At 45.5% G+C, this 20,534-nt stretch overlaps 1 protein-coding gene and 1 pseudogene across 2 annotated transcripts; both read right to left on the bottom strand.

The window, feature by feature from the left end:
* Positions 1–2,433: 2,433 nt before the first annotated feature.
* On the bottom strand, positions 2,434–5,315 carry LOC136478110 (ribosomal RNA-processing protein 14-like; annotated as a pseudogene).
* A 118-nt stretch (positions 5,316–5,433) lies between these two features.
* On the bottom strand, positions 5,434–10,798 carry LOC136478109 (probable pectin methyltransferase QUA2). Of its 2 annotated transcripts, XM_066476441.1 has the most exons (8): positions 9,844–10,798; positions 9,623–9,752; positions 8,469–8,709; positions 7,902–8,124; positions 7,655–7,818; positions 7,224–7,527; positions 6,692–6,830; positions 5,434–6,080 (listed from the first exon to the last, which is right to left on the bottom strand). In XM_066476441.1, the coding sequence occupies exons 1-8, from the start codon at positions 10,467–10,469 to the stop codon at positions 5,931–5,933; spliced, it is 1,977 nt and encodes a 658-aa protein (XP_066332538.1). In that variant the 5' UTR covers positions 10,470–10,798; the 3' UTR covers positions 5,434–5,930. The 2 variants fall into 2 exon arrangements, with proteins under 2 accessions (XP_066332538.1, XP_066332539.1); XM_066476442.1 differs by lacking the exon at positions 5,434–6,080 and having other exon boundaries at positions 6,804–6,940.
* Positions 10,799–20,534: the final 9,736 nt, after the last annotated feature.

A 20,534-nucleotide genomic window follows, 5' to 3' on the forward strand; every position in this document is an offset into this window, starting at 1 on the left:
CCCTGTCACCTCTCCGAAAGTGTGCAGAATTTGCTGAAGGTTGTCCAGATCCTGGGCTATGGGTCGGATGAAGAGTGCCGCGTCATCCGCATACAGACTTGTTCTCAGGCGAATTTGGTCACCTATTGGGTTCAATAACCCTCTTTCTGTCGCATTATTAAGAGCTTGCTGAAGGGGATCCATATGGCTAGGATGAAGAGCATGGGTGATAGCGGGTCTCCTGTCTAAGGCTTCGTTCGCATGCCCTTAAATTCGACTTGATCCGTTTATTTTTTTCATCCGGAACAATGTTTTTCTCTCACAAATTTCTCCAGCATTCCTCCAAACCATTCAGATTCCTCCAGAATTCAGACAAGCGAACAGGCGCTAAGGCTCTGTTTAGATTCCAAAAAATTTCACCCCAAAGTGTCACATCGAATCTTGCGGCACATGCATGGAGTACTAAATGTAGACGAAAAAAAAACTAATTGCATAGTTAGGTGAAAAATCACGAGACGAAACTTTCGAACCTAATTAGTCAATAATTAGATACTAATTGCCAAAATACAAACAGTAGAATTCTAGAAGTAGTTGAAGCCCAAATTACTGAAATCAGATCACGCCACCTCTGTCCAAAGCCCAGCCTTTGCATCACTTCCAACAAGTATTCCCATCTTACACTGAAGAAGGCCAATGAGCAATCTTTCATCCAAGCATCCAAAATACAATCTTGCGCAGCCATACCCCCAGCCACACACACACACCTCCAAAAATGCCTTGCTTTGGCCCCCAGATATGATATACTCCAATATATGGTCCATGAACGAATATTAGAAGCCTATAAGCACCGCGGAAAGAAGCAAAATCTGTACCGTGGACACCTCGACGCCGTTAATAGCGAGATTAGACTTGTCATCACTGGCCAGTGCTGCGTCCATGATCTGCTTCACTGTGAGCAGGAGCAGTGTCCCTGCCCACCAGATCGGGGGAAATTTATATATTTACCATTATAACGATAGCCACTCATCCATTTCTCATCTTTTAGGATGGAAATTATAAATTTACTAGATGAGAGAAGTTTTAACATATGTTTTACCACTTTTGCACATGTGGCACGTCACATCTGCCTGACACGTTGGCGTCCAGTCAGCATGGGCACATGAAATGCCCTTGCTGCCCCTGACCTGCTCCTCTCTCTCCATCTCTAACAGCCGGGTCCTGCAGCTCCCTCTCACTACCAGGTGGGCCCCACTCGTTAGTTTTGTCTTCCACCTCCAGCACCCAGATGGGAGCACACGAAGAAGCTCGTCCGTTTTTAGTCGTAGGATATTTTGCTGTGCATCTATCCTGAGCATGACTATAGGCCAGAACTTCCCCTGCACACGTGGCTCCACCGCCATTTGGGAAGGAAGAGCGGTGCCACAGGTTTGTCTATAGCGCCGCGCCACGTGCGAGCTGGGTGGGGCTGGGCGGCCATGGCGAGCGCAGCGAGCTCCGCGGTTGTTGGCCGCAAGAGAGCATGGCGGCACTGGGCAGCCGGCCGCGGCAAGCTCCCGTTGATGGGCACGCACGTGCCTCTCCCAGACGGGCACCGTCCACGGCGAAGGAACATGAAGCAGCGCTGGTTTGCGGCAGTGGCGTCGTGGAAGCGCTGCAGGGACAACGACCACAAGTAGTACTAGCAGGGCGCGGAGGTGGACGAGCTCGCCCACGGCCATGGCCAGCCGCGCTGCTGGGGCCGAGCTCGCATGCGGCCAAGGCTAGCCGCGCTGCCAGCGCCGACCTCACCCGTGGCCAGGGCCACCAGTGCCGCCGCCAGCCGAGCTCGCCTACGCCCGGGCTGAGCCTCGCCGTCAAGATCGAGCTCGACCAGCTCGTTGTCTCCATCCTCGATGACCCCAACGTTAGCTGCATCATGCGTGAGGCTGGCTTCTCCAGCACCAGTGTGCGTATGCTGGAGGTGGAAGACGAAGCTGACGAGTGGGGCCCATCTGGCAGTGAGAGGGAGCTGCAGGACCCGACTATCAGAGATGTAGAGAGAGAAGGAGGTCAAGGGCAACAAGGACATTTTGCGTACCCATGCTGACTGGGCGCCAGCGTGTCGGGCCGGCGTGGCTTGCCACATGCGCAAATGTGGTAGATGAAGAACTCAAACTTTTCTCATCTAGCAAAGTTGTAGGTGTCATCCTAAGAGTGATAATCGGATGAGCGCCAATCTTAATAATGGTAAAAATGTAAAAGCCCCCGGATTGGGAGCACCCACGACGGTTCAGGAGATTGGAGAACAATAGGCCGAAAGGGAACAAAACAAATAGGGTGATTAGGAAGGGCCTTGGAGAGGCCGCTGCTCTCCGGGACCACCGTGGACTGTTAGGGCACGTTCATCAATCTCATGTCAGAAAGAACTAGCAAGGCATGAACACAGCTATATATAAGTAATCAAAAAATCATCCATAGAACTGCTGAATACTGAAACTTCAGTTCAGGCAATAATTAAGGCACTTTAGCAGCCATGAATCTGTAACCTATTACAAGCACCAACTACCCATACCAGCAAATGAAACTCTGAAATAAGATATAGCAACTCATCTTCCAGACAACCTTGGGCACAGATGTTACTCATTGACATAACCATCCTTCCGCCCCTCAAACCCATAGCGCATAAGTTTTTTTCTCGCGCTTCTCAATCTTGCACATCTTCTGGTGTGCCCGATCCCGGATGTTCTCTGTCCTTTTCTTCTGCTTCTCCTTCCTCTGTTTGTCCAGAGTCTTCTGCCTCTCCTTCCACTGTGCAGCATGCTCCTGCTGCCGCTTTTCCTCCTTCTTTAAGCTCTCCTTAATCAGCTTAGGGTCATCATGCACCTTCTCCCCAGCAGCGCGTCTTCTTGCCGTATCCCAAGCAATCTTGCTTGCCTTCTCAGGATTCTTCTTCGCCTCCTGCAACCGTTTGGCCTGCTCCAGCGCCGCCCTCTTGTTCTTAACCCTTCTCTTCTTCCTGCGACTTGCTTCCTTTGGGTCAACAAACACATTAGCATACATGATATCCGGCTTCTCCTCGGCCTCCTTCTTGACCTTCTTCCCATTCTTGCTGTTCTCTTCGGTGCCATCACCACGCTTACGCTTCTTGCCCTCACCTTTACCCATCTTTTCATTCTTCGCCTTTGACTTCTTGCCCTTCTCCTTCTTGGTGCATCAGTTGCCTTGAAGCTCAACAATGTGGCGTCTAAGCCTTTCGTGCAACTCCTCATAGGTCACCGAACTGTCCTCATCATCGTCCTCCTCTTCCTCCTCCGCCTGGTCCGCGACTGACTTCTTGAGGAGGTCGAGGGTGGAAGCGGGCGGCGCCGAGGGGTCGAGGCGTGCGCGGCGAGCGGCCTTGACGTTGGCGCGGGATTGGGCCCGCCTTGGCGACCTTGGAGAGGCCCTGGTACCACGGGCGGTCCTCGTCGCCGGACGGGAGGTAAAAGCTCGGCGGGATGAGCTGCACGAGGGCGTCGATGAAGAGGGCATGCCCGTGGATTCCGCCGCGGTCGACCGCGGCCAGGAGATCGGCGGGCATGGTGGCCGCGAGGGATTCGTTGTCGCTCGCCGCGGCAGCGGCGGAGGGTTTCCTGCCCATTGCGGCGAGGGTTTGAGAGGAGGATTTCCTGCCCATGGCAGTTAAGCATCAGATTAGTATTCCATCAAAAGTCCATCGAGCGCCGTTCCTTGGCCATCCGACGGCTCAATCGACAACCGGCAACACCACCACTCAAGGGAGCTCTATTAAACAGTTTTTTTTAAAGGAGACAAGTGATTATCTGTCGATTCTGTGAAGCGGTTCTCTGAAATGAACTAGGAGTCTGGGAGCTGAAAAAAACAGTTTGTCCTAATTCTGTGAAGTGACTCTTCACCATGATTTTAAGAGCTTATGCTATAGAATCAAAGAAAATCACTTACAACCATAAAATCACTTCTTTATTAGAATCAAAATCAGATGGAGCTCTACCAAACAGATAGTTCTTCCGTGCCTTTTATTTTAATCAGTTATCTGACTACAGCCTCATGAAGTGTGCTCTGACGAAGCCTCTAACCCGCTGTTACAGTTTTCTTGTGAATTTGTATTATGCTGGCCCAGACTATTTGTAGAGTTAAACATATTTACAAGCAGGCAAAAATAAGGAAAACATGGACGGAGCCAAGGAAGAATGACAGGCCAATTCCTTCGGATTAAGGTGGCACATCACCGTCACAATGGGACACACGGACAGCCCACTTGGATGTGGCAGATAGTAGGAAAAAGTCTACTTAACCCCTATTTATCATACTTAGTCTACTTTATCTCCAATTATAAAATCGTCTGTTTTACCCCCGGGTGGTTTTCAGTGGCGGGTTGCTACAGTAACAGCAGGTTTGCTACAGTACCAGTGGTTTTGAATTTCCTTTATTTGTTTTCGATGAATTTTTGAAAAATCATAGTGAATCATAGAAAAATGAAAAATCTAATTTTATTGGACTCCACATGAGTAGATCTACATAGTGAATATATAATACGGTATGCTTTAGTACAAAATTTTTACTGTAGCTTTAGATTAATTGGAAAATCTAATTTTGTCTGTAATTAATTAGAATAATTCATAGCTGCAGCTTCTATGGTCCAATTGTGATGAAATTTTTATGGTACGCTAATTATTGTATGCTTGAACTATAGTAAAATTTTCGTACTCATTGGACTATATATAACTTAGTTATAGATAAATTCTAATTAATTACAGACAAAATTGGATTTTCCAATTAATCTAAAGCTAAAAAAAAAATTGTACTAAAGCATACCGTATTATATATTCACTGTGTAGATCTACTCATGTGGAGTCCAATAAAATTAGATTTTTCATTTTATGATTTTTCTATGATTTACTATGATTTTTCAAAAATTCACCAAAAAAAAATAAAAAAAGAAAATTCAAAACACGGGGACTGTAGCAGACCATGTTACTGTAGCAACCGCTGTTACTGTAGTGAAACCGCCGCTGAAAAACCATCCAGAGGGTAAAACAGACGTTTTAGATAGTTCATGGGGTAAAACAGACGGTTTCATAGTTTGGGGGGTGAAGTAGCCCAAATATGATAGGTGGGAGGTTAAGTAGATTTTTTCCTAGATAGTAGCAAACTGCAGCTAAGATACTGGACGCTCAGTCCTCCACAAAAGCACGGGAGGTTGAAACCAGAGCAATATCAGCTCACCTCAGTAGGCAGTAGCTCCGACTAACGCTAAATGGCCATCAAAAGCAAAAACTTACCAGCAAGATTGTAATAATAACTACCACAAAGAAATATTCACACATTCCTCTTATAGTAACCATGTATTGTTCTTGAATAATGAAGGTAGCACTCTTGTTCCTGACAATGTACAAAAATTATGAACTGTAGAAATGGTAGAAAGATATAGTGGAATAGTTATGCTCTTGCTTATCATTCATCTCCAAATAATAAATATATTGATTTCACTAGGCTGTAGTCTGGGATGACCATTATATAGACCAACCAATTTACATACAAGATACAAAAACAAATTGGTACAGTTACAAAAAAAAATGTAATAAGGGAAAAATGAATTATACCTATATGGCACATTGGCCGCGATTATGTACACCGCAGCAGCATCCCTTTATTGGATATGGTTTTCACTACTAAAAGTAATTTTCATGGCTTTCATCTCTGTATCGTGGCAATAAAACCTTGGCCTGGAAAGCTTAGCCACCAAGCCTGTTCTCTGCAGCATGCACTTGACCGATCAATCTAATGGCACCTTGCGGTTCCATGGCGATGCATGACAAGTTAGCTGAATCATGCTTCCCGTGTTTTTGACCCAAGCTTTGTACTCAGTTGCCATAACACACAGACAATAATTGTAATAGTGGGTAGGGTGAAGAATAAGTCCATATCTTGTGTCAGTGTCTACTGTATGTTCCTTATTTTCTGATAAAGGGCTTCTGACAGACGAGTAGCTTTTCATCACTAGCTATGTCAAGATCTAAAATACGGGCATCCCATCTGAGTTGAGTAACAACAGATCTTGCCGCTTCAATAAGAGGGGCGGTGTCACGGATTATGACCCAGCCCTACATCAACATCAAACAAGCAGAAAAAAATTAGACAACACTTGTATAAAATAATCTTATGACTGAAGACTGATGCGTAGAGCTCCACACATGTAGAAGTATTCAGTGCTTCACCACGGGTAATGGCAATTGTGCATTATACTTGTACAGTTGATAAATGTAAGTATAGCATAGGGTATCTTTCTTTCCCATTGCAAAATCTAATGACAAAACAAACCTCTGCACTAGTAGAGTCCACATTACCCATAGGCCATGATCATAAAGATAGCTCTACCAAAGTATATGGCCATACAAGGGGCCAAAGTTTTGAAGAAACTAAACCAAGTTAATATGTACTAATTCTATTAATGTCCCTGGCTCTTTCCATATGGTGCAATCAAGAAACAACACTAATTGTCTTAAAAAAACAACACTAATTAGAATGGTACCATATGAACCATTTTACGGTTTGTACCATTTAGAAATTAGAATCACGAATACCCAAACAGTGCAGTGTTATGCATTATGCTCCACATGCATCCAAGAACCTTTAAATGAATTACAGACATGATTCACGAGTCACGACTGAATAATGGATTCCAAATCAGTGTCATTAACAAAATTTTCTTTACCTCTGGTCGTAGGATGCGATCAACTTCCAAGAATATGTCAAGAGAAGAACATCTATGCCTGTGGTTCTTCTCAAGTGATAGAAAGCCATCAGCGTGCACCATATCATATGTTCTTGGGTAAGTAGGAAATGCATCACACCTAAACATATGTCCAGCCATCCATCATTTAACTGAAGGTTGATCCAAATATCGATATGCCGAAAGTTGTCTATCAAATTGATACTTTACTTATGCATCAATCTCCATGTACTGTAATAAAATTATGTGAAATTGAGAATGATATAATTCCTCTACATCAACAACTTTCCTTATGCCTAAAATTTGCATGTATTAACATTTGTGAGTTATGACTGTCTATGCATATGAAGTTTAGTTTGGAAAACTTTATCAAGAAAGGTAGTTCAAGATTTAGCATTGCCAGACCATGCACCTGAAACAAATTGGTGTGTGTGTGGGGGGTGGGGGGTGGGGGGGGGGGGGGGGGTGACAAATTCAAATCAACAGAAGAAGAAGATCATGGACTACTGCTTACCAATCATGTTGAACCCCAATAAAACCACGGTCAAATATTAGTGCTAGATAGTTTGGGGCATTTGTAGGAACAACATTCATCACCCATACAGACTTTCCAGCCTTCAGTAAAGCAGCATTAAATCCACCAAAGTGAGCATTCATATCTAAAACATTCCTTAGCATGTTAAATGGTGGCTGGGGGTCTTCATCACCAGGTCTCTTTGGATGGTCTGAAAATATAAGTGGAGATAGCAAAGACCAGTAGTTTCGCACCATGGAGTCCCAGCTTGAAGTATCATCAGCAAAGACTTCTGAATGCACACCTGTAAAATTAGAAGGTCCTTAATGCAAGATTAGACAAGCATTTGAACATTAAGACATTAACATATTTTTAATTTCGTTGATTTGTTTGCTTGTTTTTCAAATTGCATTATGTAGTCAAATACTTACCATGTATGTCCAGTTCTGTTGAGTTTTGTCTAGACTGAGATGGCCAGGTGGAACGATGTTCAATGGGGATCCAACGCTGGCTTCTTGTGCCTGATATGCAGGGGCTTAGTGGTTGGTAGTATGGTGATTCTGGATCATGGCCACATAGCTCAGGCCCAGATTTTCTGTAAAACGACTCTGTAAGTTCACCACTAGTCTAAACATTTGTTATTATAAAGCTTGTAGGTGTTAGTAAGCAGTACAGTACCTTGAACTGTAACACTCCCTTTTATTTGTCTTTTTCCATACAATTGTCTCATCTTGTTGTGACAGCATCTCCCAACAAAGGCCCTCAGCGAAGTCACGAATGGCTGTCCATTTCTTTTGGTTTTCTTTGTCACGCAAGGCCCTATGTGTATTCAAATTCGATGTCCATACAAAATATCCATTAGGCCTCAAAAGCCTGTTCACTTCAACCAAGAAAATGCCATCTGCAGAATTTCAGAGAAAACCGATGTTACATATTTAGTAAGACTGTAAGAGATGCTACTTTATAGCCATCCTAAAGTACCAAATTACCATAGATGCTTCTTTACAGAAATCAGATGTATGCGAAGTTTGCAGTGGCAAGGGTTACAGGTCAACCAAAAGTTACGCACAACTGTATATCCTTAAATTTGTTTCAAAAAAACTGTATATCCTTAAATATTTAATATTCAGCTAGACATTTATACCGTTCTTTACATGTGAAGTGCTAACTTAAGATATTGCTGAATAACACTATAGTAGTCAATGAGAGCCAGGACATGTGATAGAAGAAGACTTTAACACATACCGTTTTTGTACCATTCGATATTGCATTTCGCACAATGCACCATATCAAAGGAAAGATAGGGATATGGAAGCTGCTTCGTTGCAAATGAACCAATCATTGCAGGAATGCCTCTCTCCAGTGTAATTTGCACTTGGCTGCCTGATGCTTCATAGTTAGCAATGCACATGGTCAAGAGATCTCTCTCAAAAAGATGTGCCCCAAATGTACCAAATCCACATTCTATATCAAGGACTGTCCTAACCTGAAAATGGCATAGCAAGAAACACCATCAGCAAGAAGAGTTTCTGTAAACATAACAATTATCCAAAATCTTACTCTAGCCAATCAGAGCATAAAGTGATCTACATAGTATGTCTAAATGTGTTTTGTATGATGATCTTTAAAAAAAACTAAGTTTTAAATAATGGATCATAGTGGAGATCCTAAGGTCCTGCTGCCAACATACTTTTGCAAGTACAGTGGTAAGCTCTGATATACACTTTCCAGCACATTGGGCATGTAGAGTTTCCCAAGTCAAATTAAGTAGAAATAGACCCGCACTTTCCAGCCAGCCAACTCAACATGCAAGATTTCTAAAGTACTGCCAAGTGGAAAGACCACGACAGATAAGTGTTTGCTGAATAACAAATCATGATATAAAAGGATCATCTTAAACTGATAAACCAGACAGAGAAACAACTTATGAATGAAATACTGTTTCCCAAATAAATAGAATATTTTTCCCCAGAATAACTGAACAACCATTATCTGCTTAAAATTGCACCATGGTTCTATTGCAAATAGTGAAGTAGAAATTTTAAATACTTGGAAAAGTATCAAGTCCAAAGGAAATGCTCAACAGAAATCACAAGGCTTACTTAATGAACCACTATAAAGTACAGGTGTCCTGAATCCTGAAAAAAAATCAAAGTGGACGGAAAATCTTGGCAGAAGGCAGTAAATTCATAGGGTGTTGACAAAGAGCACTAGCAAGAGTGGGTGACTCTTTTAAGAATTAGATTTTGTACCAAAGAATGACACCTCGTTGACAGAGATGTCACTGGTTCAGTTCTATACTTCAGCTAGTTCTGGGTATGCCTTCACTAAATTTGAAAGTCAAATAGGTAATTACTAGTAATAGCATAGATTAAACTGAACAGATGGCAATAACTCACCCCAGCCTCATTGAAATTGAATTCATTCCGCAACCCAATCATCTCGGCAATTTGATGGGCATAATCCTCCACACCGTCGGACATGTGCGCGTCCGACGGGAACGAGATCTGGTCCTCCTCCACCATCATCCTGTTATCAATGAGCAACCACCAAATTCACACCCAGTAGACCAAACAAACCACCTCGAAATTTAGCGACGGAGCAAATTTTGTTCACACACCTCTTGAACAGGCTCCCGGACGAGAACTCCTGCCCGCTAATCCGCACGTTGTCCTTCCAGATGAAGCCCTTGCCGCTGGGCCATCGCACGGGAATCCGGTAGCTCCTTGGTGGCGCGACGAGGCAGGTGACCCTGCCGTCGCGCGTGCACTGGCGGTCGTAGCTTATGACGACGCCGGCCCCCAGATCCGAGACGTCGACGGCGTCCGTGACGTTGTAGTAGCAGGGCACGTAGTTCTCGTACTCGGGCGGGCACACCTCCGCCTCCTTGGCGCGGACGCCGCCGCCCGCGAGCTCGCCGATGTCGAGCAGGTCCGTGACCAGCTGCTCCTGCAGTCGGCGGTACCCGCGGTGCGCGGCGGCGGCGGCCGCGCGCGCCGCCACGCCGCGCCCCGCGTAGAGCGTCCCCGCCCACGCGACCGAGCCCACGAGCGCCGCCGCCGCCAGCAGCAGGACCCCAATCTTCACCGCCGCGGCCGCGAGGTGCCGCTTCCGCGCGCCGCCCCGGCCGAAGCCGCCGCCGCCAATGCCGTTCTCGCTAGGCTCCTTGGGGTCGTAGTACGCCTCGTCCGCCGCCGCCAGCTTGCCGTCGATCCCCGACACGCCCCTGTACAGCGGGCGCGACATGCCTGCTGCTGCTGCTGCGGATGGATCTCACGAGCCGCACCAGTGCCGCATGGAGCGCGACACGCGGGCCGCCACGCCACTGGACCGCAGCAGCGAGCAATTCCGCGATGGGCTGCGCTGCTCCACTGAGGAGCGCTACTGCCTCCTCGCCATTACACGAGTAATGGGGGGGAGAGAAGATAGCAGCGGCAGTACAGCACCAGACCAAGTCGCAATCGAGTGAAGGCCCTTCGGCGTTTCCCTCCGGAATCCGGATCTCCTCCTTGGTCCTTACCCACGCGTCACAGGACGGAACGGGAAGAGCAGCCAGATGAACACGGGACGGGACGGACACGACGCTGACACTGGTGGGCTACTCGCTAACACACCAGTATAAATAGAGCTGGAGATTACGGTGCTCGGATGTCTGAGTGACAGGTGGGCCATGGTCCACTGGGCCCGCGGCCGGTGGGAGAGACGGGACGTGGGGGTGGTGTTGCTGTTGGGAATGGAACTGAAAAATTAATGCGTGCGGGCCCCGCGGGATTTTGGAGGGGTACCGATTTCGTTTGACGTGTGTTGGGTTCGGCCGGTCTCGTGATGCTACAGAATGTCGCATTACTCGCGTTGTTTTTTCTGAACGTGCTGGCACCGTGGCGCCCCTGCCGCTGAATTTTAAACTCTGCCACGTAGAGATTATTAGACTAACACTGATGATTGACAGACGGATTAGTTAATAATTATGCTGGACATTAGATCCCAAACCACTGTCGCCGGTCGCCGCCGCACGTCATGTGCAATCCCGGGGATCGCAGGTAAAAAAACTCCTTCAGGTTCAGCATGTGTACTAGGGCGACGAGGTTCGCCGCGGCAAGTTTATACATACACATCAACGGTGTGTTCGCTGGTGGGTTTCTGGGCTGGTTTAGACTGGCTGGTGCTGGTTTGTTGTGAAAGAAAAACACTGTTGACTGGTTGAATAAGCCTGACTGAAACCAACAAGCGAACAAGGTGCAAAAGAGGCGTTGCACATTGGAGGAGGGAAAGCAATTGGTTGCTGAAATCCGTGAAGCTATAGTCCTTCTGTCTTTGCTCTTGTTCAGCGATCATAAGCGGCATACTCTAACCGTCTAGATTGTGTGTCATGGCCTTATCGGGGCACCGGGCATCATGCTATACTCGACAGTCGACATTACTGAACCGCTACTACTTCATACTATAAATGTTGGTAATCTTAGGGTTCAACAAAAAATAGCATGGCGTCCAGAGCTTAGATTCTGGTATCATAAATTCAGGACCCCATCCTGAAGGTGTATGACCACGCGGCAGTGCCGATTTTCCTCATGTACCTCGTGAGTTGTGAGCTGGCCGGTACATTACGAAATCATGCCGGCTGGTGTAATGGCCCTGGTACAGCTTATCACAAATGGAATAAAAGCGACAGTTAAAATAAGTTAGTCTGGTCCAGCTTCTGTTTCTTAGTATAAGTGGGAGCTGTAGGAATAAGCATGGTCAAAACAAGCTGCTAAAAGATATGACGTTTAGTTGTTGATTTCAACTTATTTAGGCCATAAGCAGCTTATAAGCTGTAGCTGTACCAAACGGGTCCAGTAAACCAAGAAAACACGCTCGCCGCATGCAGCCGACGGGAAAACCGCGTGGCTGGCTGGCTGGCTCCCCGTGTGCCGACGCCGCTTTTACGGCGGATACTGGCCAGTGATCATGGGGACGCCGCGAGCCCGCCACTTCGCTGCGGCTGGAAAGGCGCATCCTGTCGGAGCACACAGGTGCGCGGCCGCCGCCGCGAGCCGGCGGCAAATCGCGCTCCCGCTCACGCCACGGCACGGAGCGATGGACGTTGGATACGTGAAAGAATCGACCCCGATTGCTTTTTTTTATTGGAGCCTGAACCGCTCGCGCCCGTCACGACGCGAGGCGCGGCGCGGCGCGCGCCCTTGTCCCACGCCCATGCACTAGCGACCGAGGCCGAACCTTCCGGCCGCCGGTGGTGGACTGGTGGGCACCCAGGCGAGGCGAGGCGAGGCGAAACGGCCGGTCTGCCTACCATGTGCCCCACCCAGCCGTGAATTGAGCCGACCCACTCCTCTGTCTGTGAGGCTGCAGCGCCCATTTCCCGGCCATGGGCTCGCCGCGCACTGCCGCACGCACTGGTCGCTAGTCGCTGGCTCACTGCCACTGCCATCCCCGATTGGATTTGGTTGGCTGCTTGATTTGACGTCGTGCGGCTCTGTAAAAGCGAGGCGGGCGAGTGGGTCAGTGATGCTTCCATAAAGCTAGGCCACGGTGTTTAGTTGTCCCTCAACTTCTGTTGCCGTCGCCATCTGCCTAAACTAACCTAACCTCGCAAGTGATCAAGATCAACCCCCGTCTGACTGTGTGAGCACTGTGAGGCAATGAGTGAATAAATGAACATTGGTTACTCGAGAGTGCAGAATTGTGATGAGGAAATATTCGGCATATTCGTTGGTTGGTTTTTGGGTGATAAGTTCGACTGGTGCTGTTTTGTTGTGAGAGGAAAACACTGTTGGCTGGCTGATAAGCCCTGGCTGAAACCAACGAGCGAACATGCTGATTGTCAGCGGACTAGATCGCCAGAGACTGTTTTAGGTCATCTGTCACTGCATGAATTCAAGGTGGGCTACTAGCACGTTGGTGACGAGGAATGATTTGGATGTGCCAAGCAGCCACCACTACCATGCGTGCATGCTGTTCAAGAGGAGAGATTTTCCTATCTCACTGCTTACAGAATGCCGGCTCCTCTCCCTTTTTCAATGATACACTGGAAGGGAAGATCGGGACATGCAACGGCGAGGGGGGTGTGCTGTGTAGGCCATGCCAACGCTGGACCATTCATGTCGGTCGCGAGGATTGCCAGCTCTCCATGCTGACCATGCATATAGTACGATCCTTCCTCTGGTAGAGCCAGCCATCAATCTGCATACTGCTGCTCTGGCTGGATACACAGTGCCTGCCACCGACGACGTCCATCGATCGTCCTCTGCATTTGGTGCTTGCATTGTGTTCTCTTTCTCCATGGACGATGCATGGACCATGGTAGTAAGCTCGACGCAATCAATGGCGACTCCTCCCTTTCTAAAACAGAAAGGTAATCAATGGTGCGGAAACGTCCATTTCCTCCTCGAGGATAGGGCAGTAGGCATACGACATGTACAAAATGCATTGCACATGAAGAAGTAGCGAATGCACAGCAGCGCAAGGCCACGGTACTGCCTGTACAGCAGTACAGATCTCCACTTCATTGGATCGAGACAGACGCGGTTTGAGAGCCACAGCAGCACCAGTGGTCACGGATCGGAAAGCGGAGTGACGACGAGCACCGACGGGACCCGTTCGGCGAGGCAAAATAGAACAGCTAGGATTTTATTTGACACGACACGGTCGTCGATGTCATACTGCAGGTTGGTAGATGGCCACTCCATATTATCCGTGTGGGATGCGGCCAAGATCGCACCACCAGCCCAATAATTCCACTAGTGGTTAGTGGTTACTAGTACAGCGTGCAATCTATTGCTGATTTTGTGCCAAACACAGGGTTAGAAAATCTGGATAAATCTATCCGGCCATTTTTTTAATGACCAGCTCATTTTCAATATATAGAGGTAGAGGAAATATTTTTCTCTGGACCGTGAACCAAACAACTTTAAACTACGGACCACAATCGCTCGTCCATGGATATCAACATGCCCTCAGTCTCTTAGCTGCGACAAAAGCACTCACCAGTGGCCAGTTGCATTTTCCAAAGATATATGTCATGTTCGCTTGGCTAATAAGCCATGACTGAAAGTACTATTGGCTGATTTGTTGTGAGAGAAAAATACTATTCGTTCGCTGAAAAAGTACGGCTTATAAGGGCGATAGAGGTTCACGCATGGAAGATTAGCATATATCCAGGAGACGTAAGAATGAGATGAACAACGAACGGAAGAATTCAGCAGCTATTTTTCTTGGGTGAAGTTCAGATCGGAATCATAACCCTGAAACTCTGGTGCCGGCCATTCATAGTCAAGGTTACATGCTGCTGAATCAGAGGTGACAAATAGGACAGCAAGCACATTATGATTTATAAAAAATCAAAACGGTCTTCAACGTCAGTAGTCAAAGAAGGGTCACCAAATTTCAGGTCATTATCCAATTCCCTGAGGATGAATGCTATAGATACAATTGAAGATATCACAAAATAAGCAGTGCTTGCTCATTGCCAAAAACAAACGACAAGCCGTATCAAAGCGGGCGGGGATAATAGTAGTATAGGAATCAAATGACACCATACAAAGCTAGCAATTAGCGCCAGGTGCAATGACTTGTGGTCGGTTGCCCAACAGTTGCAAGTAATCACACACACACACATTTGCAAGATGCCACCAAGAGCTCACCGTCTGAATACAACTGCTACAGACAGGTCTATTTGAATAGATAGTATAGTAGTACCAATGAGGTCCAAGCAAACTAGGAAAACTTTAAGATTTAATTGCAGACTTGTGGTCCAACCAACATTGCTGAGGTTTCCACCTTGGGTCAGATGGCAAATGTTCAGCTAAAGCAACATGATGCAGTGTTACTTGGAGTTCAGGATATGCTACAGAAGAAGCATATAGATTTACAGATGGGCTGTTTACAGCATGCAAACAATCAACAAGTGCAGAGTTGTCATGAACCACACAGAAACTAGATGGCCACACTGCAGAATCTTCCTCAGTTTTTAGTCAGCCTAAGACAAGCACGTAACTATATCCGAGAGCTAAGAAACAAATAAACAATCAGAGAAAATGCAAATGCTATCTGGAATATTTCAAAGTTCAATATGTCCCAAGAAGCTTCAAAGGGCAAACTTAAATAGCCAACTATAACAGCGTGAATCCTTGAAACTTAACGTTAGCAAAATAAATAATGTCAAGGCCCTGAAATCGAAGTAGATGGTCAAGACCAACTATGTTGAGCAGAAAGATGCTATATCTTGTAACGGGGATTGGTGGTATAGGAGTCACATAAGTCATATACTTTGCTCAATAAAAAGAAGGTTTCACATAACTGTTGGGCCAAAAAAATCATAAAACGGTGCTAATTTGATACAAACATGGTGCTGAAATTTATCATGTTACCTGTTGATTTATTTCCTAAAACTTGGAGAAGTGGAAGTGTTTCCTCACAGTGTACATGTGTCGCCAATACCATGTAATTTCACAAGATGTTGTGTTAGGCCACAGATATTGACTGCTAGGTAGAAGGATGAATGATCTCACTGACCAAACAAAGGACTTGTATGGATAGGGGGTCAGAATCCTTATAGTTTTGTTCAAACTTGAACTGAATTGGGAAATCCCTAGAGCAACATACCTTTCTAAACAGACCCAAAGAAGAATATTTTTTTCATACAGCTGGACCACAGATGAATAATTAAAAAAACTGACGATTTATTTAAAATCTCCTCTAAAAAATAAAGAAAACTAACATGAACCACTAACTAATATGTGTAGACATTAATGTTACTATGTACCAGTTACGAACAAGAAGCGTTAAGGAATCCCAAATTGTTTGATGTGGTGATAGATCTTTCATGATTCTCTGCTGTTTTATCAGCAGTTTAGAACAACATGGGAGGACATGCATTGATGAGAGTCAAGAGATATGAAGTAATTAATCAAATGAAATGAATTACAGAGGTCAGTAACTATGCTGAGCATAAAAGCTCAGCACTCAGGCTGAAAACTATTACAGGTGAGAGTAAATCATTACAACATACTGACTTAGGTATTATTTCCTAGCGGCAGCCTTTATCGGAGAGATAAGGCTTTCCCCAGCATCACCCAAGCTATCCAATCCCACCAGTTTTGTCCCGAAATCTCGGTACATTGTACTCAACCGCTGTTCATCACCCTCTATTGCAGCCAACACAACTACATGCTTTCTCATTATTAATCCATAGAGGAAAAGTGAACCAGAGCCTAACTTTCTAGCACCAATTCCAACACGCAGCAAAGGCTTATCTTAAATCCGGTTTGTTCGGCTTCTTTTTTCAGCCGGAACATTGTTTTTCTCTCACAACATTTCAGCCAGAACAGTGTTTTTCAGCCAATTTCAGCCAAGTTTCAACGAGCCGAACGGGGCCTGAATCTGGTTCAAAGGTAGATGGGTCATGGAGAACTGAGAACCCCCCAAAAGCAGCATCAGGAGAACGGAATAGATCGTCCAAATCAATGCAGCTATCTTTAACAGTGTCTTTGACTTCACTATTAACACCCACTTTCACTTCAACATTAATATCCATTTTCTCAGGAGAGTAAACATTTTTTGCTCTCCTTCTAGCTGCTCTTAAGATGTTAGCAGCCTCCCTATACCCACTAAGCAGGGCTCCATGCATTGTAGCGGGGTACCGCCTATTTGTTGCCTCCCCAGCAAAGAAAACTCTATCATGCACACTCTCAGCCAAAATGTCATAGTCATCACCAGAAGCCCCAATAGCCACATATGAGTATGATCCATAAGTAAACCTGTCTGTGCCCCATCGAGTGCATATTGCTTGCAACGGATTTGGAACGTCAATCCCCTTGGGTGAAAAGATTTTCCTAAGTGTTTCCAGTACCTTCTCATTTTCTCAACATTTTCCATAGGTGTGAAGCCTGCTCAAACTTGACTGCAGATTCCCCAGCAACAAGAGCAATGAGCAATGGCCCTCCTGAGACAGAAGAATAGCTGTAAAACCGGAAGAACTCACCACGCTGGCCAGAGTCTTCTGTCAAGTGACCAAATGTATCAATCTTGCCATCCTAGAAATCATGTGGGAACAGCATCACAACTGTTGAGCTATGATCCAAATTCAAGCTTGGGCCGAAGCGAAGCGGCCCATTAGCGTTAAGAGGGACTACACCATCTATTAGTTCCATATTGCTAATAGACGAGGGTGTGGGGTTTTTTCCTCCCTATATATACGGACCACCTCCCTCATGGGCATCATAGACTTGTATACGGGAAGGCCTCTAGGTTAGGGTATCCCCAAGTTGTAAATCTCCAGCGTTTGTAACCTCACCCGATATAGTGAAGATTTGCTGGCTGGTGCCCGTGGATTTTTCCCTTCCACCTTGGGAGGGTTTTCCATGTTAAAATCCCGTGTCTCCTGTGTTTGATCTACTGTTCTTCGTCGTTTATATTGCCTATCGTTTATAACAAGTGGTACCAGAGCTTGGTTTGACCTTAGGGTTTCGCGATGGCATCGATGAAGTTTGATCTACCGCTGCTGGATTACAAGATGGGATTTGCACTGTGGCAAGTCAAGATGCGGGCGATTCTGGCACAATCTTCGGATCTTGATGAGGCGCTGGACGGTTTCGGAGGAAAAGGGCAGAAGTCATGGACCGCTGAAGAGAAGCGGAAGGATCGTAAGGCTCTGTCTCTGATTCAACTTCATCTACATAATGATATTTTGCAAGAAGTGCTGCAGGAGAAACTACCGCAGAACTTTGGCTCAAGCTATGTCCAAGGATCTAACCAGTAAGATGCACGTGAAGATGAAGTTGTTCACGCACAAGCTGCAAGAAGGTGGTTCGGTGATGAACCACTTATCGATCTTTAAGGAGATCGTTGCCGACCTAGTGTCGATGGAGGTAAAATATGATGGTGAAGATTTAGCTCTTCTACTGTTATGCTCACTGCCTACTTCGTTTGCAAATTTTCAAGATACCATACTATTAAGCCGTGATGAACTAACTCCTGCGGAAGTATATGAGGCCCTCCATACGAGGGAGAAGATGAAAGGTATGGTTCAGTTTGATGTGCCGTCCTCCAAGGGCGAAGTGTTGCAGGTTAGAGGTAGGCCTGAGCAGAAAACCTACAACAACAACAATAATCGAGACAAGAGCAAGAACGGTAAAGGCCGTTCGAAGTCCAGAGGCAGGGATAAGTTCTGCAGGTATTGTAAGAAAGATACTCATGTCATTGAGGATTGTTGGAAGCTGCAGAATAAGGAGAAAAGAAACAGTACGTATAAACCGAAAAATAAATCCGATGGTGATGGTAAGGCCTCTGTTGTCTCCGCTGTTGATAATTCTGATTCAGGAGATATTCTGGTTATTTTTACTGGTTGTGTTGCTGATCGTGATGAATGGATACTTGATTCTGCATGCTCGTTTCATATATGCTCTAACAGAGATTGGTTCAGTTCTTACGAGTCTATGCAGAGTGGAGATGTCGTGCGTATGGGAGATAACAACCCCCGTGAGATTGTGGGCATTGGCTCTGTTCAGATCAAAATGCATGATGGCATGATACGCACATTGAAAGATACGAGACACATACCAGGGATGGTCAGGAATCTCATCTCCCTCAGCACATTTGATGCCGAGGGGTACAGACACTCCGGTTCAGGTGGAGTGTGTAAGATATCAAAAGGCTCTCTCATTTATATGATAGGTGATATGAACTCTGCAAAGTTATATGTTCTTAGAGGAAGTACTTTACATGGTCCCATCACTGCTGCTGCTGTTTCTAATGATGAACCAAGTAAAACTAATCTCTGGCATATGCGTCTTGGGCATATGAGTGAACTTGGTATGGCAGAATTGATCAAGAGAGACCTGCTGGATGGCTGCACTATGGGTAAGATGAAGTTCTGTGAGCACTGTGTTTTTGGTAAGCATAAGAGGGTAAAATTCAATGCATCTGTTTATACCACCAAAGGTACACTTGATTATGTACATGCTGATTTGTGGGGGTTGTCTCATAAGCCCTCTTATGGTGGTGCTCGTTACATGCTTACCATTATTGATGATTACTCTAGAAAAGTGTGGCCTTATTTTTTGAAAAGTAAAAATGATATTTTTGCTGCTTTTAAAGAGTGGAAAGTTATGATAGAAAGGCAAACTGAAAAGAAGGTAAAATTGCTTCGTACTGACAATGGCGGTGAATTATGTTCAGATGCTTTTAATGATTACTACAGGGAAGAAGGCATTGTTAGGCACCACACCATCCCGTACACTTAGCAGAATGGTGTGGCTGAGCGCATGAACCGAACGATCATCTCGAGGGCTCGTTGCATGTTGTCCAATGCCCGTATGAACAGGCATTTTTGGGCTGAGGCTGCTAACACCGTCTGTTACTTGATCAACCAGTCACCTTCTATCTCACTTAATAAGAAAACTCCTATTGAGGTATGGTCTGGTATGACTGCTGATTATTCACAGTTGAGAGTTTTCGGTTGCACTGCTTATACTCATGTTGATAATGGAAAGCTAGAACCTAGAGCCATTAAGTGTCTGTTTCTTGGTTATGGTTCTGAAGTTAAAGGATATAAGTTATGGAATCCTGAAACTAAAAACTTTCATGAGCAGGAGTGTTGTTTTCAATGAATCTATTATGTTTAATAACAGCTTGTCCATAGATGTTTCACCAGTTGGTTCTGATGAGGAGCAGAAACATGTTAGTGTGCAGGTGGAGCACGTAGATGATCAGGAAACTAAAATTGTTGATAACAATGTTCATGATATTGTTCAGTACTCACCTTCTGTTTTGCAGCCTCAAAATCAGTCTATTGCAGACCGCAGAACAAAGAGGAGTTGTGGACCTCGTCCACGTTTAATTGAGGAATGTGATATTGTTCATTATGCCTTTAGTTGTGCTGAACAGGTTGAGAACATTCATGAACCGGCTACGTACACTGAAGCTGTTGTTTCTGGTGACCGCGAGAAGTGGATTTCTGCTATGCAAGAAGAGATGCATCACTTGAGAAAAATGGCACATGGGATGTGCGCTTACCTAAACACAAGAAGACCGTTCATTATAAATGGATCTTCAAAAGAAAGGAGAGTTTGTCTCTTAGTGAGCCTACAAGATTTAAGGCAAGGTTAGTAGCAAAAGGTTTCAGTTAGATTCCTGACATTGATTATAATGATGTGTTCTCTCCAGTTGTAAAGCATAGTTCAATTCGTACATTTTTTTGGTATTGTTGCTATGCGAGATCTTGAGCTTGAGCAGTTAGATGTAAAGACTGTGTTTCTTCATGGAGAGCTAGAGGAGGGTTCATAGTACCTGGTAAGGAGGATCATGTTTGCAAAT

The sequence above is a fragment of the Miscanthus floridulus genome, chromosome 8, assembly GCF_019320115.1.
Source record: "Miscanthus floridulus cultivar M001 chromosome 8, ASM1932011v1, whole genome shotgun sequence".
NCBI classification, from domain to species: Eukaryota; Viridiplantae; Streptophyta; class Magnoliopsida; order Poales; family Poaceae; genus Miscanthus; species Miscanthus floridulus.

Coding starts and splice junctions, on each gene's coding strand:
- LOC136478109 (XM_066476441.1), bottom strand. CDS start 10,469: ATGTCGCGCCCGCTGTACAGGGGCGTGTCGGGGATCGACGGCAAGCTG. Junction 8,125..8,468: donor TATCGAATGGTACAAAAACG/GTATGTGTTAAA, acceptor GAAATTCTGCAG/ATGGCATTTTCTTGGTTGAA. Junction 7,819..7,901: donor AGGGAGTGTTACAGTTCAAG/GTACTGTACTGC, acceptor GTCGTTTTACAG/AAAATCTGGGCCTGAGCTAT.